The 21,890-nt window shown below is 36.2% G+C and overlaps 1 protein-coding gene across 3 annotated transcripts in view; it reads right to left on the bottom strand.

Moving 5' to 3' along the window:
- The window catches only part of GRM8 (glutamate metabotropic receptor 8), a 326,341-nt gene that overhangs the window by 26,406 nt on the left and 278,045 nt on the right, over nucleotides 1-21,890 (bottom strand). For 2 of the 3 annotated variants that reach the window (XM_021384769.1, XM_021384768.1), the window contains exon 9: nucleotides 11,112-12,047. In XM_021384769.1, coding sequence (XP_021240444.1) covers nucleotides 11,112-12,047 — 936 coding nt within the window. Of the gene's footprint in view, nucleotides 1-10,278; nucleotides 10,513-11,111; nucleotides 12,048-21,890 lie in introns of those variants that run through there. The other variant, XM_021384770.1, reaches the window with a different exon arrangement.

The following is a 21,890-nucleotide window of genomic DNA, read 5'->3' as shown; positions in this document are numbered from 1 at the left end:
ATTTGTTTATACTCTGCAAGAGTTCAGAGGAGTTAAAAAAGGACAATAAAATTCTGTCCTTTCCTTCCCTTCATAGTTCTGCTATTTTTGTTATACTGCGGTACAGAGGAGGACATTTTATCTATAAAACAGAACTATGATGTGACAACATCAGTTCTATCAGTGATTCTGATAACATCACTCTAATCCTATCCATATGTTTCAAAATACTGAGTAAACACGACCTTGTTAAGCATCATGAAAACAACTGTTTCACTAGGGTCAAATTTTTGGCAAGCAGAACACTTATAAAATCTCTCTTAAGTCTGGCAAATATCATTTCGGGAAGAGAAAAATTCAAACTGTACATGCGTACTGAAATTTCATGTCTAATGTAAAGAGGATATTTCATATTTTTTAACTGGATTACTAGAAAAAAAAGAGAATGTATAGGTACTGTTAAATCTGACCCTCTCAGCTTAGCTGATATGGTTTTCTCAATTGTCATTTTATGCATAAAGAAATGCCCCTGTAAATGGAAATAAAAAATATGTTTTTTAGGAAATAGAGGAATTAAAGTCTTTTTCTCTCGTTTTGAAGAGAGTGGTCAGATATGTATTGTAGTTACTGCTTTTAGTTGGTCATTTAAGCTAATTATTCTTTTTCCATGCCAGAAGGAGCTTACAGTTATGCAAAAGAGAATACTTATAGACACACATTCACATATGTATTCAGAGTTAATGATCTAATTAATGATGTGCTCCCATAATACCCATAAAGGGGTTGGTTTGGCTTTTTAAGAGTAAGCATAAAGCTCACTAGTCCATGTGAAATCAGACTTCCAACAAACATTTTCTAGTTACTAATATTTCCATATTTATGAGAAATGAAAGTAATATTCATTGTTCCCTATATTAAACTGTAGTATCTTATTGTATATAACAAATTTATCACAAATTATAATGGGCTTATATTGAATCAAATTTCTGGGATGGATCTTGTATTTATTGGATGGAAAAGATAGTTGTAATTAACTTTCTATTTCTATTTTATCTTCGTGGGTTTATCATATCATCCTTAATTGAAATACAAACATATATATATTTAAAAACTTATAAAATTCAAATTTTTATTATGATAAGATTAAAGAAGTTTTTTATACTTTTTGTGTTATCTCTATTCTTTTCTTGTCCAAAAGAAATCAGTCCTGACAATGCCCTAGATACCTAAGTATTTATAAAGTGCAAGTTACTTCATTGTTTGAATGACAGCTGAAAGGAATGCAATTCTTTTAGGCCACAGAACAGCACTGAAGATACTCATGAAGGATTCATCTGTCAGTAACACACTAACCTGCTCTCGTCTAAATTTTAGAACAGATTTCAATTTGAAATGGACACCTGAATGAGTTTGTTGGAACATACATATGCCTCTGTAAGGATAAGTTCCTTAATAGGCAGCTGAGTATAAAAATTGTTACATATCCCATCACTTTGAATGCAGAATAAAGAACTGCACAGAATGTTAAACAAGAGATAGGAGCTGCAATTTTCTAAGTACATTTTCTTGATAAGGTCTCATGTTACAACATTTTATGTGCATCCCCTGAATCTATTTTTATTGCATACAGAGGGGTTTGCAGTTGGTCAAAAGAAACCTGCTTCTAATGATCAATGGAACTGTCCATGGTCCTCTTTAAATGCAGTGTGGGGGACACCAACTTCAGTGCCTGACCATCACACCATGAAGTAGTTGAGAACACGATTAAATTGTAAGATGTATTACCTGTCTTTTCTTTTTATGCAAAACAGTCAACTGGATGCTGTCGTATGCATGATAATTACATAGAGGATCCCATCTCACAGTTAGACTTGTAGATGAAACACAACTGAATACCAAAGACTAATCTCTTTCTTACTATGAAATGAATATCCAGGACATTTGGAAGGATTTCCTTTTAACTGCATTTGTCAGCAATTACCAGATTTTTGGCACTGAACAAACCAGAGGCAAATGATCAACATTTCAATGAGGTGAACCTGGAAAAATGGTACTTAAGTCATATGTTGGTTTCACATGTTGAATTTCTTTCCCAAATCATCACTGTGAGACTTTTGTGGTATTTGAGAAACTGTCATGCATAATTTGGAATATTGTCAAAAATTGATGAAGATGGAGGAGTTATCTAGTTGCCTGTGCTCCGAAAAGTTGTTTCTCATTTACAAAGAGGAACTTATCACACAAGCCAGCAAGTATCCAAAAAGATATATTCAAAGTTCTCTGGCAAGCACTCCATCTTCATACATCACCAACTCTCTGACATTCCCCAGAATAGGGTAGGAAGAAGATCACAAGCTAATGTAATTTTTTTGGCAGCTCATTTCCTGTGTCCTCCTCTCCCAAAGACCCTGAAGCTACCATTCTTCACTGGGCCAGAAGCAAAACATGTCAGACAAGCAAAACATTGCTGTTTTCGATTTTGTGACAGGTGTATATCTCTTCACTATATGCAGTCAGGTACACTTGTACCATGCTTATATTAGAACAGACATGCAGCCATGCAGGAGAAAAGAGTGTATACAACCTTCAGGGACATTCATGAGTGTCCCACTAATTAACTGAAAAATGCTTATTTTATTAAGTAAGTGGCTTAATTAATATTAAACAGAGAAATGAAACTACAACTTAAAGGCATACAATAGGCATATCATATTTGCTTTTTATACACACTATTTTTTATACATACACATTATACATACACTAGGCATGCACCAAGTCCATCTTTCACCAAGTAAAATACTGTCTCAAACTCATGCTGAATAACAAGAAAACTATACAGAGGCTAGAATATTTTAAAGTAGGTATACTCAATTCTCCACAAGGCTTTGTTGAGTGGGAAGCACAGTCTGAAAGTAATTGTCTACCTAGCTTTCATGTAAAGTAAGGTGGAAGGTCACACCTACATGTTAGGGGCAGGCAGAGTAGAAGGAAATTTTCTCTGCAGCACCTAATAAGGAATCCAGGGGGGCTTCCACAAACTTTTGCAGATGCATTTCAGCTCAAAATAACTTGGAATAACTTGGAGCTTTACTTCTTTTTCCTTTAACCATTCACTTCTGGAGCAAAGTAGAAAAACTACGCAGGAGATAACTGCGCCACAATGAAAGCTAAAATGTTCATTTACTTTTTGTATATGAATCTGCAACTTATTTTAAAGCTACTTACTGACAATAACAAACATATTTCATAGGTTTACATATAAAATAATACACTGAGGAAAGTATGTAGTAATTCATAGAGTCATAGGATCCTTAGAGTTGGAAGGGATGTTTAAAGGTCATCTAGTCTAACTCCCCTGCAATGAACAGGGACATGCACAGCTAGATCAGTTCACCAAAGGCCTGATCCAGCCCCATCTTTAAAGTCTCTATGGGTGTGGCATCAACCACATCACTGAGCAACCTGTTAAAGTACCTCATCACCCTCACTGTAGAAGACTTTTTCTTTATATCTAATATAAATCTATCTTCTTCAAGCTTGAAACTATTTTCCCTTTGTTCTATCACCACAGATCCTGCTAAAGAGTTTTTCTCATTCTTTCCTGTAGCTCCCCTTTAGATACTGAAAGGCTGCTATCAGGTCACCTTGGAGCCTTCTCTTCTCCAGGCTGAATAGCCCCAGCTCTCTCAGCTTTTGTGGGAGAGGTGTTCCATCCCTTGGATCATTTTTGTGGCCCTCCTCTGGATGTGCTCCAGCAGGTCCATGTCTCTCCTGTACTGAGAACTCCACATTTGGATGCAGTACTCCAGGTGAGGCCTCACCAACACAGAGCACAGGGGCAGGATCACCTCCCTTGCCCTGCTGGCCACGCTTCTTTTGATGCAGCCCAGGATATGCTTGGCTTTCTGGGCTTCAAGGGCACACTGCTGGCTCATGTCCAGCTTCCCACCCACCAGCACCCTCAGGTCTCTCTCTGCACGGCTGTGGTCAATCCTTTCATCCCCCAGCTTGTATTGGTAATGGGGCCTGCCTCGACCCAGGTGCAAGACCTTGCATTTGGATTTGTGGAACCTCATGAGGTTCTCCTGGGCTCACTGCTCAAGTCTGTCTAGGTCTCTCTGAATGACATCCTGACCCTCAGGTTTGCCAACCACATCCCACAGCTTGGCATCATCAGCAAACTTGCTGAGGGTGCACTTGAACCCACTGTCAATGTTATTGATAAAGATATTAAAAAGTATTGGTCCTAGCACTTATCCCTGGGGGAATTCTCTATATATAGAATGTATGTTGTGTTGTACCTCTGAGCTAGCATAAAAGAAAAGAAAATTGATGAACTGCAATCATTTTATTAATTTAAAATGTTATCATATAAAAATTGACATGTTAAAAATAGGTTATTGTCTAGAAGCCTACAGTTAGGTGTATATAGTTCATTTTATGCACCAATGTGCTCAAGGTATCATCCACAGCCTCTAGACGATTATGTTATCTGAGGCAGAGTGTGTTACCAACATGGATACAAACAGGAAATTTGCAAATGGTCATCCAAAGATTTTTTATGTCTTGAAAATAACACCAAACTAGTTCCCTCTTAGAACTGTACAGTAACAGAAATACTATGTGTTGCATGTGAATTGGAACCTTCAGTGCATAAGTTTTGAAAGCGAGGCAAAAGTGTCTGTGCTCTGTGTAATACACAATATTTAGCTGAATAAAGCTCAGGATATCTTCTTGCACAAGAGACCAACTTGGCTGACTATATCAATCCCTTCTGATTTCATAATTAATTAGCTTTTACTGTAGTTTAGATAATTATAGGATAGTTCAATTTCTAAGAAAGTCATTATTTGTCACAAACACTGGTTAGAAATGTTACAAGTTTTGTTTGTTTTTTTTTAAATGCCAAGTCAGATGTTACAGTTAACAGTCAATTCTGAACATTCTCACCCTAAGTGGGAACAGTATAAAAGTCGTCCAATTAACCTGTCTCAAAACTGCTTTGCTTTCCAAATTCAAGTTCAACTCAAAAGAAAACAAAGAAAAATCTGAAACTGAAAAAAGTTTTCTAAAAGTTCACGGTATTCAGAATGTGCCAGTCCACCTCTTTTCTCTGTTATTTCTTACATAGTTTTGATTCTAGAAAACACTGGACAGCTTTTCCAAAGAAAAATCTTGTGGAATGGAATCCCACAAGGTGGCTTCTGAAATAAAATAGAATCTATAAATTTAACTGATTTCTCATTGGAGGTACATTTTGCAGTTTATCCAGACACATCAGAGAAGTAAAACCACTTTTTTAATTTCATACTAGCTCATGGAAGTCTGGATGCAAACAACAGCTATATCGGGCTGCTTTAACTACAATTTATTAAGCCAAAGAATGGACCCAGCAATGTCCATGACACTGAATAAATTCACCAGCTGGAGAGAAACATGTTGCCTTGGGGATGTGCAAGGAGTAAGGCACTCCTGTCCCATCAGGGAAGGGAGCAGAGGAACAATGGATAGCAAAGAACAACTCAGTTGTATTCTCACTTACTTATTTTTTCCAACATTGTTTCAACACCAGAAAAATAAAGTTCTCATTCCTGATGAGGGCTAGAAAAATCCTAACGAAATTATCAAGTTTAGAAACAATTTAGCTCATGAGATATTTTTGAAAAAATGAGATGTGTTTGAAAAAAAATGAAATGAGAAAACATCATGGAAAGCTTTCCCCTTCTTAATGCACAATTTCCTGTGACAGTGAGGGAGGTTACTGTCCAACAGTCTAGTGCTTCCAAAACATACAAAAATTCAAGTATTTATAGTTTTGTAACAAGCCTTCAAGTCCTCCTACAGTACTATGATACTGAAAAAAAAAATTTACAGTACAGAAACAATGATAACCTATAGAACGTGGAAAGTATTATTTCAGCTGTCTTCTTATTTTGGATTCCATAAAAATAAAAAGTAAAAACCTATTCCAAATATCCCTCTGAAGAGATACTTAATATTCTAGTTTAATCAAATATTAAGCCAAATATTATTTATAAAATCAAATAAATACTAACATGATAAATTGCCTTTCTTGATTTTTTTTCTTATGATGTATACTACCTGCAGAGATAGATCTCTGAATGTGATTGGAATTAAAAGAGAATGCCTTGAGGTGAAGAAAAGGCTCAGTTCAGTCTGCTTCATTAACGCAGCCTGAAGCATCATTAAGATGCTTTGTTTTCTTACAGTCACAGGAATACATTTAGCTGGGAATTCATAATGCAAGGAAAAAAAAAAAAAGGTGGTTTTGTTGAAATGTGGGAGAAGTAAAGCATTTCTACCTGAATTCTCATTACTAGGGCTTTGTTTTGGGTTGGTTTGTTTATTAGCATGCTAAAGAATGTATCTGACGGAACACATCTGTAGGCTGATGGCATCACTTCTCCCTCTCACAGAGAACTTGAGAACTGAGTATTTTCCTTCTGAAACTACACCAGTCACTTACAAGTCAAATTAATATTAAGATGCTTTTAGCAGAGTGTCTAGCTTCTTTTAATGTAATTAATGGCTATATATAAGTAGAAGAGCCCCTTGATCAAGAAATCCAGAATGAAAACAGATGGAATAGTAAGATCACATGGATAATAATTCATGGTAAGAGAGCTACCATACATTACTACTGGCTTTGTCTTTGCTGCAGTTATGAAAAGAAACATTAAAGTTGTCAGAATGACTGGAAAATGTGGTAAAATTCGTCTGACTTATTAGATTACACCTTGAAACTGCTTTCATGGGGAACAGAAGGAGGAAATCTTTCAGCATTTTCTATGGTCCTCTTTTCTTAGTAGAGAGTACAACTTGCTTTATTTTGCAGTATGGGAAACAAGTATGCATCTTCTCATTTAAAACACAATATTTCCAGGTTAGTATTACGAATGATGTCTGTATTATTTCTGAATGAACATGATTAATCTACCTGTCAATACTGAAAGAAATAAAATAAAATAGTTTTGTTTATCAAATATAAACATGCTTTAGAGAGACATCTATCCTCAGTGGTTTTTTGTGTAGTCTGCTGCTGTAACTGCATTTCACCCAGAGGTTCATCAAACATCTGTTTTAATCACTCAGCTAATTTAACCCTTTTTTTGCAGCATTCCAGTCATGACATTTTAGACATCTCTGTCCCAGATTATCCCAATACTTAAGTGTTTTGCCACTTATAGATGCATTTGGAGGCTTATATTGACGAAACGCTTCTCATAGAACTTCATTTTCTTTAGTGCAGCTCACTAATTTTTATGCAAGTGTTAGGAAAATAGTGTTTTATGACTTAGGGATTTTTTTTCATTTAGTTCACTGATGCACTGGAATAAGTTAACTATTGATAGTCAGTTCTTTTCTTAACAACAGCAGCTGTCAAAAATGGCCTGATCATGTACGAACAAAATCATGAAAGAAAAAATATCACACAGGACATAAAGCCAATGCTATCATAGTTCTCTGCAGAACATCTACTGAAATAACAAATTAAAATGTCATGTTTATTAGCATACGCTTTTTTTTTGTTCTTCTACTTGAGAGGAAGGACAAACAATGAACATGGAGATCCAGAAAAGCCACCAAGATTAGGGTATGAAGGTTATTTTGGATTTGTTAATCTTTCATTGATTATCATTTAGTCTTTTTCTCTATTTTGTATTAGTTTTAAACTTATGTAAATTTACGTAACTTATGAGTAGAAACGGTATATGTTGGAAAGAGCTGCTAAAAATGTTACCAGTGTCAAGACTATAAATCAATATTCTTACTGAGTCTTTTCAAGTTATACCAACTTTTTAGCATATCTTCTCTATGGATGTGTCACACCATGCATATTCAGGTATTTAATTCAGATATACTAACCAGCAGTGAGATTTTCCCCAGCCTATGCTGTACAACAGAAACATGAGCAAGATCATAGAATCATAGAATCATAGAACAGTTTGGGTTGGAAGATACAGCAGTCTGTCTGCAGAAAAATACTTATGCTTACTTACACGTTCTTCAACACACATTTGTTGTCTGACATACACCAATAATCATAATCTGACTTAAACTCTTCTATATTCCATCCAGAGTCTTTGAGCAACTTTAAATTTGGAGGAACTGATTCAATAATCACTAAATATAAAGATAACCTTTCCATAATAATCTATGAATTTTGGATCCAGACACCTGTCTTTACCATTTAGTCATTCCATATTTTCATTTATCAGTGGAAATATCCTGATGGTGAAATGATAAAAAAAAAAGCTTATCTACATAATCTGTGTTCATAGCATGGTTTATTAAAATGAACTCTTTTTCCAAATGTGCATAATGATTTCTCCTACTATTGTAAGTTCTACTAATATTTAAGAAAACAGAAGTGCTTCAAAACATTTTGGAGAAATTTTACCTACTCTATTCAAAAAGAAGTGTGTTTAATCTTAAAAGCACAATTAAATGCTATTCTGAAATACACCTGTCTTGTAATGAATGCTATGTTAAATTATATTACAGTCAAAATTTCAAAAATGAATCACTGCTTTAAAGAGTACTTTAAGTTCCTCAAGTTATTTCTCATTCTCTCTGAACAAAGTCAAGTCATTAAAAAAAAGGATTCTAAAATCAATGGCAAAGTGAGTAAGCATCAATGAAATGTCTGTTTATTTTCTTCAATCTTCAAAAAAGATCATAAACTCATTAAATCATTTAGATTGGAAAAGATCTTCAAGACTAATAACATAAGAATTTTCAAATAAGACATTCCATAACATTTTTGTGTGTTTTAAACATGCTTCACCAGGTGTTGTGCAATAGCTGAAAAATCTGTATCCAGGCCTGTGGCCCCCAGCACAAGAAAGACGTAGAGCTGTTGGAACAGGTCCAGCATCACAAAGATATCAGAGAGTTCCAGCCCTGGAGCACCTCTCCTATGAAGAAAGGCTGAGGGAGCTGGGCTTGCTCAGCCTGGAGAAGAGAAGGTCTGGTGAGACCTCACTGCGGCCTTCCTGTATTAAAAGGAGCTTATCAACAGGAAGGAGACCGACTTTTTACATGGGTAGATAGTAATAGGACAAGGGGAAATCATTTTAAACTAAAAGAGGAGAAATTTTGGTTAGATATTAGGAGGAAGTTTTTCACTCAGAGGGTGGTGAGGCAGTGGCACAGCTGCCCAGAGAAGCTGTGGATGCCCCATCCCTGGAGGCATTCAAGGCCAGGTTGGGTGGGGCCCTGGGCAGCCTGAGCTGGTGGGTGGCAGCCTGCCCATGACAAGGGGGCTGGAACTTCATCATTTTTAAGGTCCTTTCCAACCCCTTATTCTATGAAGCTTGAGTATATTCAGACAATGTATGTATGCGTACACTCATTACTTTTTTTCCTATTCAGATAAACAGTTAATTGTATGAATGCACGAGCTATTATGATGATGTCCGTAATACTCTGTATGGAAATATGTTTTTATTTGCAGCCAAAAGTAGAAGCACTGTGAAAAGAATTATTTGAATTACAAAACTACTGTATTAGCATATTAATTTGCTTTTCTTCCCCCTGAAAGTTGTTATCTGAAGAATCAGAAATCATTTTTAAAGAAGGCAACTAAGAAATAAAATTTAGTGTAGAAGCTGTGTGATTTAGTACAATTTATGTATTTAGTCTTGGGTTTCATATGACAAATGCAAAAGACGTATCATTAATCCTATCTATAGATGTCAAAACCAAATCATCCTCTACTACAAGCTAAGATGAAGCAATGGTGTAAATCAAACCTCACTGCGTAGTTGCCAGCCGAGTAATATTTTCTGTGTTTTAATACTCAGAAATACATTTGTATTATTATAGGTACTTACCAGAAAACTAACTTGACCAAGCTGTTAAAACAAATGTGCTACAAAGTCTTTTTCTGACTTAAGCCTGAGCACACACAGAGAAATTCAGAATTTAAATACAATGCACCTGAATATGTTTTCTTATATCAAACAGACTTTTTTTTTAATCTTTAGCGTGTCTATTACATGCCATTATCTCATTACTTATTTATCCTGATTTAATACAAACAGCCATGGAAATCAAACCTTATCCAATTCAGTATGCCTGCTTACTTCAATTTCTAGTGCAGAAAATGTTTTTTCTGCCACACACTTTTCACCATACAATTTATCCATGTGAATTAACAGCTGTTTTTTCAACATATATGGATCTATTCCTTTATTCTACAGGCAAGAGTGTCACCTGAACCAGGAACATGTTAAACTTTTGTTCAATTAAGTGGATACACGCTAACTTTTCCAACTGAATTAATTAAATTCAATACATGTATATAAAAACATTATAAAAATAACCTGGTAAAAGAGAAGGCAAAATAATTTATGTAAAAGAGTAACAACTTTAATTTCCTATTTTATGATTTTTCCAAATCTTACATATTTGCAGTTTTGAAGACTGATGTTGCTACTATTGCTCCTAACTTGTCCTCTTCACCACTATCAGCTGACAACAAACTCACACAGTAGATGTTTATGCCAACTGAAAAAGGAATAACAGATATACAAGCATGCAGTGTTGAACTTCTCATTAAAACATCAAGAAAAAGTTTTCCCTCTGAGACAATAGTAAGTGTCTTATGTGATTTCACATATGCTTCATTCACTCCTCCTATCTTATTTAAATTATATGTGTTAATCAGAAGGAATAGTAATTGTTTTCATTCTGTCCAGGCATTCTTCTTCATTATTTTTGACAAATGTACATTGATCTTCTTGGACTTTTGAAACACAACCATTTCTATCAGATCTGTGGATTATAAAGATTTATAGTGCTTCATGTAACAGGCTGGAGCATCAGAGAAGGGCAGTAATGAGCATCAACAGAAACAGTCATTTAATGTAAGGATATAGCTAGAAAATGCCAACATTATTACCCACAGTCACATTCCATACTTTGTGTTGAAATGCAGGAAACCTACCATTTGAATCATATATTTTGTTTTCTATGAATCCTGAGACTGTTCACAATTAGTACTTAGAATTACTACATTTTTTGAATGAAAATGTTGCAGTTTTACAAGTATTGCAAGACAAAAAATAAAGAGAGGATAGCATTTGATTTGTAAAGTTATCACTTACCTTCTCTGCTGATTGGGCCGTACCAAAAAAGATTGGAATAAAAGCTAACCAAATTATGCAGGTTGTGTACATAGTAAATCCAATGGGTTTTGCTTCATTGAAGGTCTCTGGAACCCCTCTTGTTTTAATAGCATAAACAGTACAGGTGACCATCAAGAGAATACTGTATCCAAGGGAACAAATGAGAGAAAGATCTGAAATGTCACATTTGAGAACTCCCCTGGCATTTTCTGGTTCAAGAGTCCTCTGCTCTCCATAATCTACTATGGTGTGTGGTGGATCAACAGCAAACCAGATGAAGACTCCAATAAGCTGCAAGGATATGAGACTGAAAGTGATCACCAGCTGGGAAGCTGGACTAATAAATTTGGGAGCTGTGACTGATTTTTTACCCTGTTCAAATATTCTGTGAATTCTATTTGTTTTGGTAAGCAAGGCAGCATAGCTGAAACACATGCCAAGTCCTAGGAAGATCCTCCGAAATGAGCAGATCACTGTATCAGGAGTGGCAATCATTAAAAAAGTAATGGAATAACAGAGAAAAATCCCAGTCAAGAGCACATAACTGAGCTCCCGTCCAGAGGCCCTGACGATCGGTGTATCATTGTACCGAACAAACGTCACGATGACGAAGGTGGTGGCAATTATACCAAGGATAGCTATGAAGACAGGCACAATGGCCCATGGGGAATGCCACTCCAGTTTGATTATGGGGATAAGCTGGCAATCTGTACGGTTGGCGTTCGGTCTCTTATTGATCGGGCACAGTTCACAATTGAATTCATCCACCTGGTAGTGGTACCCTTCACAGCGTTCACAGTGCCAGCAGCAGGGAACCCCCTTCACGGTTTTCTTTCTTTCCCCAGCTTTACAGGGTAGGCTGCAGACAGATGTCGGATGAATGTGCTCTCTATTAGCCCACTGCATGTCTTCTACCTGCGGGTATAAAAAATTAATGAGCTTTCTATTTACTCCCATTTATAATATCCTAATCCTGGCCACATGTTCGTCATAAATCACTACATGCTGACAGTCCAAATGCAGTTTACCATAATAAGAAACCTGTTTCTTCCTCATGTATTGACTTTATGAAAGTGTTAAATGATTGTGTCCAATAAATCATTCATGCCACTGGCTTGATGAGTGTCATTAGTTTCTATTTACCTCTTTACTGCTGACCAAATTGACATCTGTAAGGATATTTATTGACTCATGGCTGCTTTAAAAGCAAAAAAGCCCTGTACACAGCGCTTTAAAAGTTAATCATATGCAAATATAAGTACCACTAGTTCTCAAACATTTAATTACAAAATAAGGCTATGTGAGTTTCAAATAAGTTTCTGGTATAGTGAAGAAATAGATTGAAATCTCCTCGCATTATTTTTGTCAGAACAAAAAGTGCCAGAAAAAAAACCATCAATGTATAGGAGATGTAATGCTACCACTTCCAAGAATGTTGGTATTTCACACTTTTTTACTTTGAATTTGAAAATTCACAAAGGAGTTTTGTTTTCATTTCTAGAAGATAAAAATGAGTACATACCGCTTTCTGAATGATAATGGAAAAAAACGTTGTAGCTACACTTTAGTTTTCTTGATTTAAAAATTCCAAGGTGGTTTTTGTAGTATAAAGTAGATGCACACAGTGCAGCCTTTCTTTGGAAGTCCCAAATTTCTCCATAGCAGAGCATTAACAAAATAAATGTTTTTTTCATGCCCTTGTCCGTTCTTTGTGCATACCCCCCCACGTAAGATCTGTATGGGAAATGAATGAATTTAAAGTGTCTCCGTCTTAAAATTATCACTCAATTTAGACCCAGCAACCCTTTAGCCCACCCTTAGTAACATTGTGTTCTGCAAGAGGTCACACCGAGTGAACCAGAGTGGTTTGCAGAGCAAATAATTTCTTATAGGCACCAGATTCACTCTGCCACTCTCCCATGCTCCATCTTTTATTCCTTTGTTGGGTGGTAAACACTCAAGGATGAAGGACTTTCTTTGTTCTTGTCTATTAAGTACTAGCACTTTCATTCAGTTTAGAGGTTTTATTTATAAATGAAACAGTAGTAACAAAACATGTGTCAGGAATGTTTTCAGTTTGTTCTGGAGGAGGACAGAATGGGGACAGCTTATCAAGAGGGATAATTTTGGCCTTAAAGGTTTATTTTTCCAGTTGTTTTTCAGCAGGTTTGAGAGAAAATCACAATGTAACATTTCCAGCCTCCTTTTCCTTTTTCTGAGAACCACTTCACAGTACTACACAGGCTGAACACAAGAGAAGCATGCAGCCTGTCTCTTTGTCTCCTTTGTCCCCTCTTCTGCACAGTGTAGGACTTGACTGTCATTTGACACTTGAAAGGGCAGACAAGTGACCACATGGTAATGAGGAGAAACATGCTCTCATGGGCAACTCAGTGAGTCCCCTGAGTCATTTAAAGATATCAGTTGATTTAGGACTGATAATTACTCAAAAATCAGCATCTGGTGATCATTAATAGATAAATAATTTAAATAACTGTTTTCCTAAAAGCTGTAAGAATAATCCAATGCCATTAAACACCTTTGATAGAGCCCTAGCGGAGTACTTGATGCTTTAAGAAGACATTCACCTTTGTTACAATCCCTGGATTTTAATTACTGAAATTCTCAAAGCCTGCATAACCTCTAGTGTTTCATCTACTAGACAAGAGAGAAAACATGTTATGATGAAATCTGTCTGATAGCAAAGACATATTCTCCTTCACAGTGTTGTTAGGAGAATAAATACATCAAAGCTTGTGATTTAGTCAGATGCTAGGATAACAGGGGCAATATTGTGCCGTGGTTCTGTGGATAAGTTTGGGATGACTCACAGAAGAACAGCACTGCCCATTTGTCAGGTTATAGCCCACAATATAGATTCACGAGGAGAATACACAGCACCTGACTCAGCCTAAAGTTAGAGTGGGATGGATAGGCAATACCTGAGCTGGCAGAAAGTCTGACAGGATGAAGCTACGGTATCCAATTTTTTAACACATTAAAACTAGAAAAGTGAGTTTATACACAATCAACATTTAATGCCATGACACTACAGTGTTCCTTCTCCAGAACTGAGCATCATAAAGCCATGTTTGCAGTATTGTGAATCCACAGCTTAGAGAAGTACAGAGAATTCCTTTGTGTCTTTCAGAGTTTCTACCCTAACAAAACAAAACAACAACAAAAAAATCATTTTATTCTACAACTATCTATGCTTTTGACTGTGCTTTAATTACAACACACTTAAAATCTCTTCCTGTTTGACAATTCATTAGAATACTTCCAGTTCCAGTGGCAACAACTGAAAATAAATTTCCATCTCAGAAAACTACAAGTAAAGACTCATATTTTTCATTCCGGTGCATCACATAAACTATACAATAAATTATGCTTAGCATGGCAATACAGGGTTATGAATGTTCAAAAAGTCACTGGCTTAATAAACCTGACTCTTCTTTTAAATTGAATTATGTGTATAAGGACTACTAGCTAGAAATGGAACAATCAAACAAGAATGTACTTGTGAAACATAAAAAAAAAAATCTAAGTGTAGAGAAAAATCAGAACAAATGGTTGGTGCAGGTATATTTTACATGGTATACATGTGGTATCTTAAAAATGATTGTTTCTGGATGATTTTTAGGCAAATCCTATAGTGGCTTTTAGGTTGATCTACATTTCTCAAAAATCTCTTAACAATATGCTATGAGTTCTTGCTGATGAGTTTCTTATTCAGTGGGCATTGTTTAAAATTAGAAATCTCATTTAAGATATTTGCAGATTTTAGAAAATTTTGCCAGTGTAGGATTTCAGCATTGGAAGCAAATACAAAGATGTAATTTGCCCTTCATCCCACTTTGTGGTATCCTCCCATAAACCCAGGCACCATGGCAACTCAGATTACAGGCACATTAGCAAGAAAAATGGCATAGTAAGGGTCAGTTGGTGGAGCACAGGTGTTGGTTCTGAGGACTTGATGATCAGATGTTGGTCAGTATTTGAAACTAGAGACTGGGAAAAGTTTTTTTTAACTTTCATTTTCATGTGACATCTGCTAGCTGCTTTTCACTACAGTGTGACATTTGACAAGACTAAATTCAGTGTAAAATACATTGTTTAGATCAGATGGTCTGGGTTGGCTGGCTCAGTATTTATTACTACTGATAATATAATTAATTTAGTAATTATTATTATCACTTTATTTTAGTAGCTCCAATGAATTTGCAGTGTCTGATAGATTGATGTGCTGTCATGGAGTACTTCACTTTACCCTACCATGAGGTTTTGTTTTCTACTATTCCAATACTTACTACCGTAAAATTATCTGAAAGAGAGTGACAGCATGTCTGTAAGGCACATATTCAATTTCTACAAAATACATCATGATACAGAAAGAGAATGGCTTCATTGCTATTTAAATAGACATAAAAATCATCCTTATGTGAGATATCTGCCTGATGGAGTGGCAGTTTGCTTTAATTTGCAGCACTAAGGTTCACAGTTCACTAAACCATCAAAACACAGAGGAAATACCATTTCATATTAAAATTGAGTAAACACCTCTATCCTTCATGAACATTACAAATACATTTTCCTCTAATATCTAATAACAAAGCTAAAATTTAATGATTCGAGAAATGGGATCAAACAAGATGAGATTTACATGCCACTGTACAAGAAAGACATTCACATTCCTGGCACCTATATTCCTTCAGCAATTGAGCAGCTCATTCATTTAGCAATGCTCCAAGCAACTGAAGGAGACCGATCACAGCGCTGTTAATAGGTCACATACAATTTCTGAACCATTTATGTATACAAAAACACTCTGTTTTTCGTTCTTGATAACAATGGAAATAATTATCAATTACATAATTCACCACAGGGTGATAATACAAAGCACTTGGACAAACTTCAGTGGATTTATATCAAGGACTTAGCTGGACAGTATTTTAAAGTTTTGAATTATATTGCACTATCAATTGCAGGAGTTTCCATTTTTGAAACCTTATCTCAGAGCAAGAAGTTTATTTAAAAATGAAAAACACATGTTTATGAATATTATTCTAATGAATAGAATTATACAAAATACGGACAGAGGAATGTACGCAGTGTATTATGCAAGAAAAATAGGAGCAGGCTAACATGTTATTTGACAACTTAGCAAAGACCTTCAGAAGCATCAAGGCTCTCACATACAACTTCATATGTCTTTTAATACATATTCAGATTCTCAGTTATAAAAAATGACAAAGGTTTGAAACATCACCTGCTGCTGTTACAAAGAGCTATACTTATTTCTGCCTCAAGTTTCTGGAATTATTTCCCTTCTGACAAAAAGGTTCCTCAGAGGAGCACAGCAAGTGAATGAGTTAAGGCAATTTAGTCCAATATTTGGCTTTTTGAATTGTCTAATGCATCTACTCTCAGAGTAAAAGTTCAAGTCTCTAATGTACCTAGTCCAATCAAGTCATCTGAACCATCGCACACCAAAATTAAACTGAAACTGGTTCAACTAAAGTGAATTCATTATGAGCCTAAATATAATGATCATTGCATTCAGTCTGCTAGACGGATTTTATCTCTCTAGAGAATAACTGGGCATACTTACAGACTAAACTTACAAACATTTAAGGAAGCATGTGTAGAATGGAAATAAGTCAAGGGTAAAAAAATACACTTGAAAGGAAAACACTACAAAATAAACTAGAGTGAATTCAGATTGTCAACTGCCGACTCAAATCACTATCAGAAATTTGCTGTAATTTCTTAGAATTATTTACCTCACTCACCACATACAGATGTTCTCCTGTAAACTGAGACATCTTTCTCTGGGACTTCAGGCATAGATATTCCTAAATATTTGTGAAGAACATGGGATCATATCTTTGTTTTTACCAAACACCAGTTAAAAATTAATGCAGTCGAATGTCGGTCATGATTGAAGAAGGGTTTGAGAAGCCTGACTGCATGCAAAGAGAGAAAAAAGACCAGAAGGGAAGGTAAAATATATACTATTTGAAAGTAGTGCTACCGAATGGTTGCACATCTTTGGTCTCAAACGGCATTTGCTTAGAGTTCATAGAGTTCATACAGCTCTGATACACTGACTTTCTTAGTGACCTTAGGCAAATTATTTAACTGGCTTGAACCCCAGCTTTGCAATTGTCTGGAGAGAAGCTGTCATGCAAGACAAGAGCAATGGAGACAAGTAAGTTTACAAATGTGGCAAAATCTTTAAGTAGAGATACTTTATTTTCTGAATCTCAGTGATGTCAGAGCCTAAACTGAGCTCCATCTCTCAGGCCTGGAGGGGCTTTTGCCAGGGAAGTACTTATATTAGAAAGCATGATTAAAACATTTTTTTTCTTTTAAAAGTGAGCAATATATTTCAAAGAATTTCTAGCAGAAACACTGTAACTGTTCCGCTTCCTCAGTATGTCAGAATCTTTCTTCTAATCTCCAGCTTCCCATAACTACAGTCTCTACATCTAAGAAAACATATTTTTAATGTTTTGTCCATGCTGACAAGTTATTCTCAGCTGGGGCAAAGCAAATAAATAAATAGATAAAGGAGGTGATACATGCAAAGAGAAAATAGTGCAAAAAGATATCAAGTTTCTTGCGATCATAAACAGAAAACATTAAATATCAGTTTTGCTTTATAAATAGAAATATATTCCACTGATAGCACACTCAGTGTGCTGAGACTGTAAGAAACCAGCCTTGCTAGTTGAATCATACAATATTTACATGGGAGAGGATAATATGAAAATCTTAAGCAGGGAATAATCACACCACTGTATCACAGAGAGTAGTGTTTTACTGACTTTAAACTCCAGCCTTAAAACTCTAGTCTCTGCACACAGTTCAGGATCTGTTTATGTTGAAGACTACTTTTCTCTAATTTTGATTTGGCTGGCACTTGTGGGCTCCACAAGTACTGACACTAACTGCACTGGCCTGATGTGGGCAATCCTGCCCATGGCAGACGGTTGGAACCAGATGATGTCTAAGGTCCCTTCCAACCCAAGCCATTCTATGATTCTAACAGATTGCTGATAGAAAGGTAGGAGCTGGAACATATTATCTTTGATTTGCTAGATGCCAGATTTATTTGCGTGCACACAACTCAAGGAAAATCACTTTTTATTCTCAGACACCTTGGGAAGTAGACTGGCACAAACTGTAGCAATTAGCAGGTCACCACATAAACAGTTACTGTTACTGCACAGTTCAAATATTAGATGGAAATTTACAGCAACCTTGGAGGCACTTCTATCTAATACAAGAAATATATTTTTTCTTTTGGAAACATGTATCTTAATTACTATTAAAGCACCTGCCTCTGGAGATAGGCTCTTTACTTTCAAACAAGACCAAGCCCTCCCCGTCCTCCCAGTCATTTCCTTAGTAGTTTTATGACACAGAAATATCCTATTCGAGATGACAACAGCAGACTTCAGACTTTTTGAAAGTACTTTGCAAGTACTTGTATGTATTTCAAAAATATATCAGTATTATGAAGGGATCAGACTGCAAATCAGGTTTCAAAAGTTATTCTTTATGCAGACCATTTTCAAATAGATTTCTATCACCTATCATAACTCAGAATGCTTCACTGCCCTTGCATGGACTTGAATGCACTTGGAGAGATTTTAATGAGCATTTTGGTGTCCTATTCCTATGTAAGTTATAATGCACACATGGGGACTGAAGTCATTATATGCTACTAAAAAGCAGATCGAACCATAACTACCTATAATAAAGTTTGTTTAACAACACTCAAATTAAAGAAACAACAAACAAACAAAAAACAACAAAGAAACAACACCACAACCTTTATGATAGTCAGATTATTTTTTTTTTTAGGAAAAATGCTACTGTGAAAGGAAACCCTCCATCTTCACCTTCATCCTTTTTTTGTCAAGTGATAAGATTTTACCAGTACTAAGTCTGCTGGAACTATAAGGTTTGGAAATATTCTTTTTCCTGTAGATCAGGCAGAAATAGCCTGCAAGCATACTTCAAAAATTTACTGCTTTGAGGAAATAAAAGGAGTCCAGTTCTGACAAAGATTTTCTTAATATAATTTCCATTACATATTTTTAGTCACTGGGGAAATTCTGTCCCCAAACACTTTCATGATGGACTACTTAACAGATACTATGTCCTGCACTAGAACTCCTGCAGATTTAGATCAGTCCAGTAACTTTGGTGAAGTTATGCCAAAAAGTGCATAACTTTTTACATATTTAATATTACTTAAGAAGAATTTTCATCCTTTTTCTTATCACTAATATTTATTTTAAACTATAAATTAGCCAAACGTAAATTTTTTGCAAATACTTCCATTCAAGCATGTGTGTCAGCAAGACAGAAAGCACGAAGCTGATGACTCCATCACTGATCACCCAAAGAATAACAGGAAACAGAGCTGGAAGGTCATGCAATCGTATGGTCCTCAGATCCGAAAAGTGTTTTAGCAAAGCACAGCACTTGAAATTTTGATCAAAGTTGCCCTCACCTCAGCAGCACTGTACCATAATTGACTGTGACAGAGGAACAGACAAGTCTGATTGAAATGCAGGGATCAAGTTTATTTCCCTGTTTCAAGAGAAGTATCACTATACCTAAACCATCCCTGACTTATTTGTCTAACCTGTTTTTAGGAAAATAGCTGCTAATGCATGTAGTATCTTCTACCCTGAAGCACTGCAAGGTCCTAAACACTGAGATGCAGATTCTGACATTCCTCTAAGGTAGCTCGCGCTATAATAGTTCGTGCCACCTTTGTCAGCTTCATTTGAGGAACAATCAGATCTTTCCATTCTACTCAGCACTACATAAAAAAAAGGAAATCACAGAGACAGTTCAAACATAGCTCCATCCAGGTAACAAAATCACATGTAGAAAGTCTGAAAGTCTGAGCTATTTCAGAAATGGCAACAAACAGATTGTGATTTATACTAAGATTTTCAGCAGCAGGGGGAGAGCTCACTGCCAAGCCTCTGCTGAAGCTAAGAATGAAGTGTCAATAACTGAACTAAAAATTCCGTGGAGAGACTTAGTGATCTGGCAGGCAAAAAACAAGCATGTCTGTTGTGGTTTAAACTGGCAGGCAGCTCAGCACCATGCAGCTATTTGCTCACTCCCCTGCCCCAGCAGGATGGGGGAGAGAATTGTAAAAAGGTAGAACTCATGGGTTGAGATAAAGATAGTTTAATAGGATGGAAAAGAAAAAGAATAATAATGAGAAAAGGTGTACAAAAAAAGTGATGCACAGTGCAATTACTCACCACCTGCCAACTGATGCCCAGCCAGACCTCAAGCAGCATCAGCTCCCCCAACCAACTCCTCTAGGTTTATTGTTCAATATGACATCATATGGTATGGAATGTCCTGTTTGGATCAGCTTCTCTAGTTCTGTCCCCTCCCAGTTCCTTGTGCACATCCCAACCTCCTTGCTGACAGGGCAGCATGAGAAGCTGAAATGTCCTTGACTTTGTAACAACTAAAATATCAGTGTTATCAACATTATTCTCATCCTAAATCCCAAACAGAGCACCAGAATAGCTATTAGGAAGAAAATTAACACTATTTCAGTGAAAACTGGAACAATGCAGAAGTTTAAGCTAGAGAAAACACTACCCAGTGCATTTACTAAGGGTGAGGAGGAGAGAAATAATCCTTGTTGCTAAGGAAAGAATGACAAACATTCAAAATGAAAGCACTTCAGGAAGTCAGGGACCTTCATAGGGGCTAAGCATATTGAGATTTATTCTATGATACACAAATAACTAACTGAGGAGTTGGAAAACTATTTAGACTTTATGGGAAGGTATGGAAAACTTGCAAATTGTAAACCATAGAATCACAGAATGGCTTTGGTTGGAAGGGAACAGAATGCCCACCAAGTTCCTACGCTCTGTTGCAGGCAGGCTGCTACCCACCAGTTCAGGCTGTCCAAGGCCCAATCCAACCTGGCCTTGAGCATCTCCAGGGATGGGGCATCCACAAATATAGTGCTTATGCTATGAAAAGGGGACAGAAAGTCAAGGACTTATCAAATTAACTGAATTATTGGTTTAACTTGAATTCCCAGAAAAATCCCAAAAGAAATAAACAAACACATTTTGAAAACAGATAAAACAAATAAACAAGACAAATAACAGCCAAGAGGGATCTGTCAACAATAAGCTGTCACATTTCCTTCCGTGGGAGGATAACAGGCATCGTGGATGAGAGACAAGCGGGTAGTTGTCATTTATCTTAACATTAGAAAGATTTTTGACACCATCTCAAATTACACTCTCAGTCATAAGCAACCTATTGAAACAGATCTAGCCCCGAAGGGCTGAGTGCGAATTATATCAGAAAACTGTGGGAAGATAAAAAATGTCATTGATTCGCTGTCAGAATGGAAGGGATGGTATGAAGTGGGGCCTGGAAAGAGTTTGTTCTCAGCCTGCTTTTATTCAATACTTGTAAAAAACATTTAATACAGTTTGGATGATAAAACAGAAGATATAGAGATGAAATTTGAGCAGTAACACTGGATGCAACAAGGTTGGAGCTACACTGAAGGTCAGAATACTTATTCCACATAACACTGCCTAAGTGTAGAGGGTCTGAAAAAAAAGGAGCAAGCAGTTTAACAAGGTAAAGCATTACAAGATAGGAAGTACAAAGAGACAACGGCACTTCATAAACTGAGATTTCAGAGCTATGATGTAGATTACATGTTGAGCCAATATT

This window comes from Numida meleagris, chromosome 1 (genome assembly GCF_002078875.1).
Source record: "Numida meleagris isolate 19003 breed g44 Domestic line chromosome 1, NumMel1.0, whole genome shotgun sequence".
Classification (NCBI taxonomy): Eukaryota; Metazoa; Chordata; class Aves; order Galliformes; family Numididae; genus Numida; species Numida meleagris.
The sequence above is the reverse complement of the archived record's forward strand: the minus strand, read 5'-3'. Positions and strand labels throughout refer to the sequence as shown.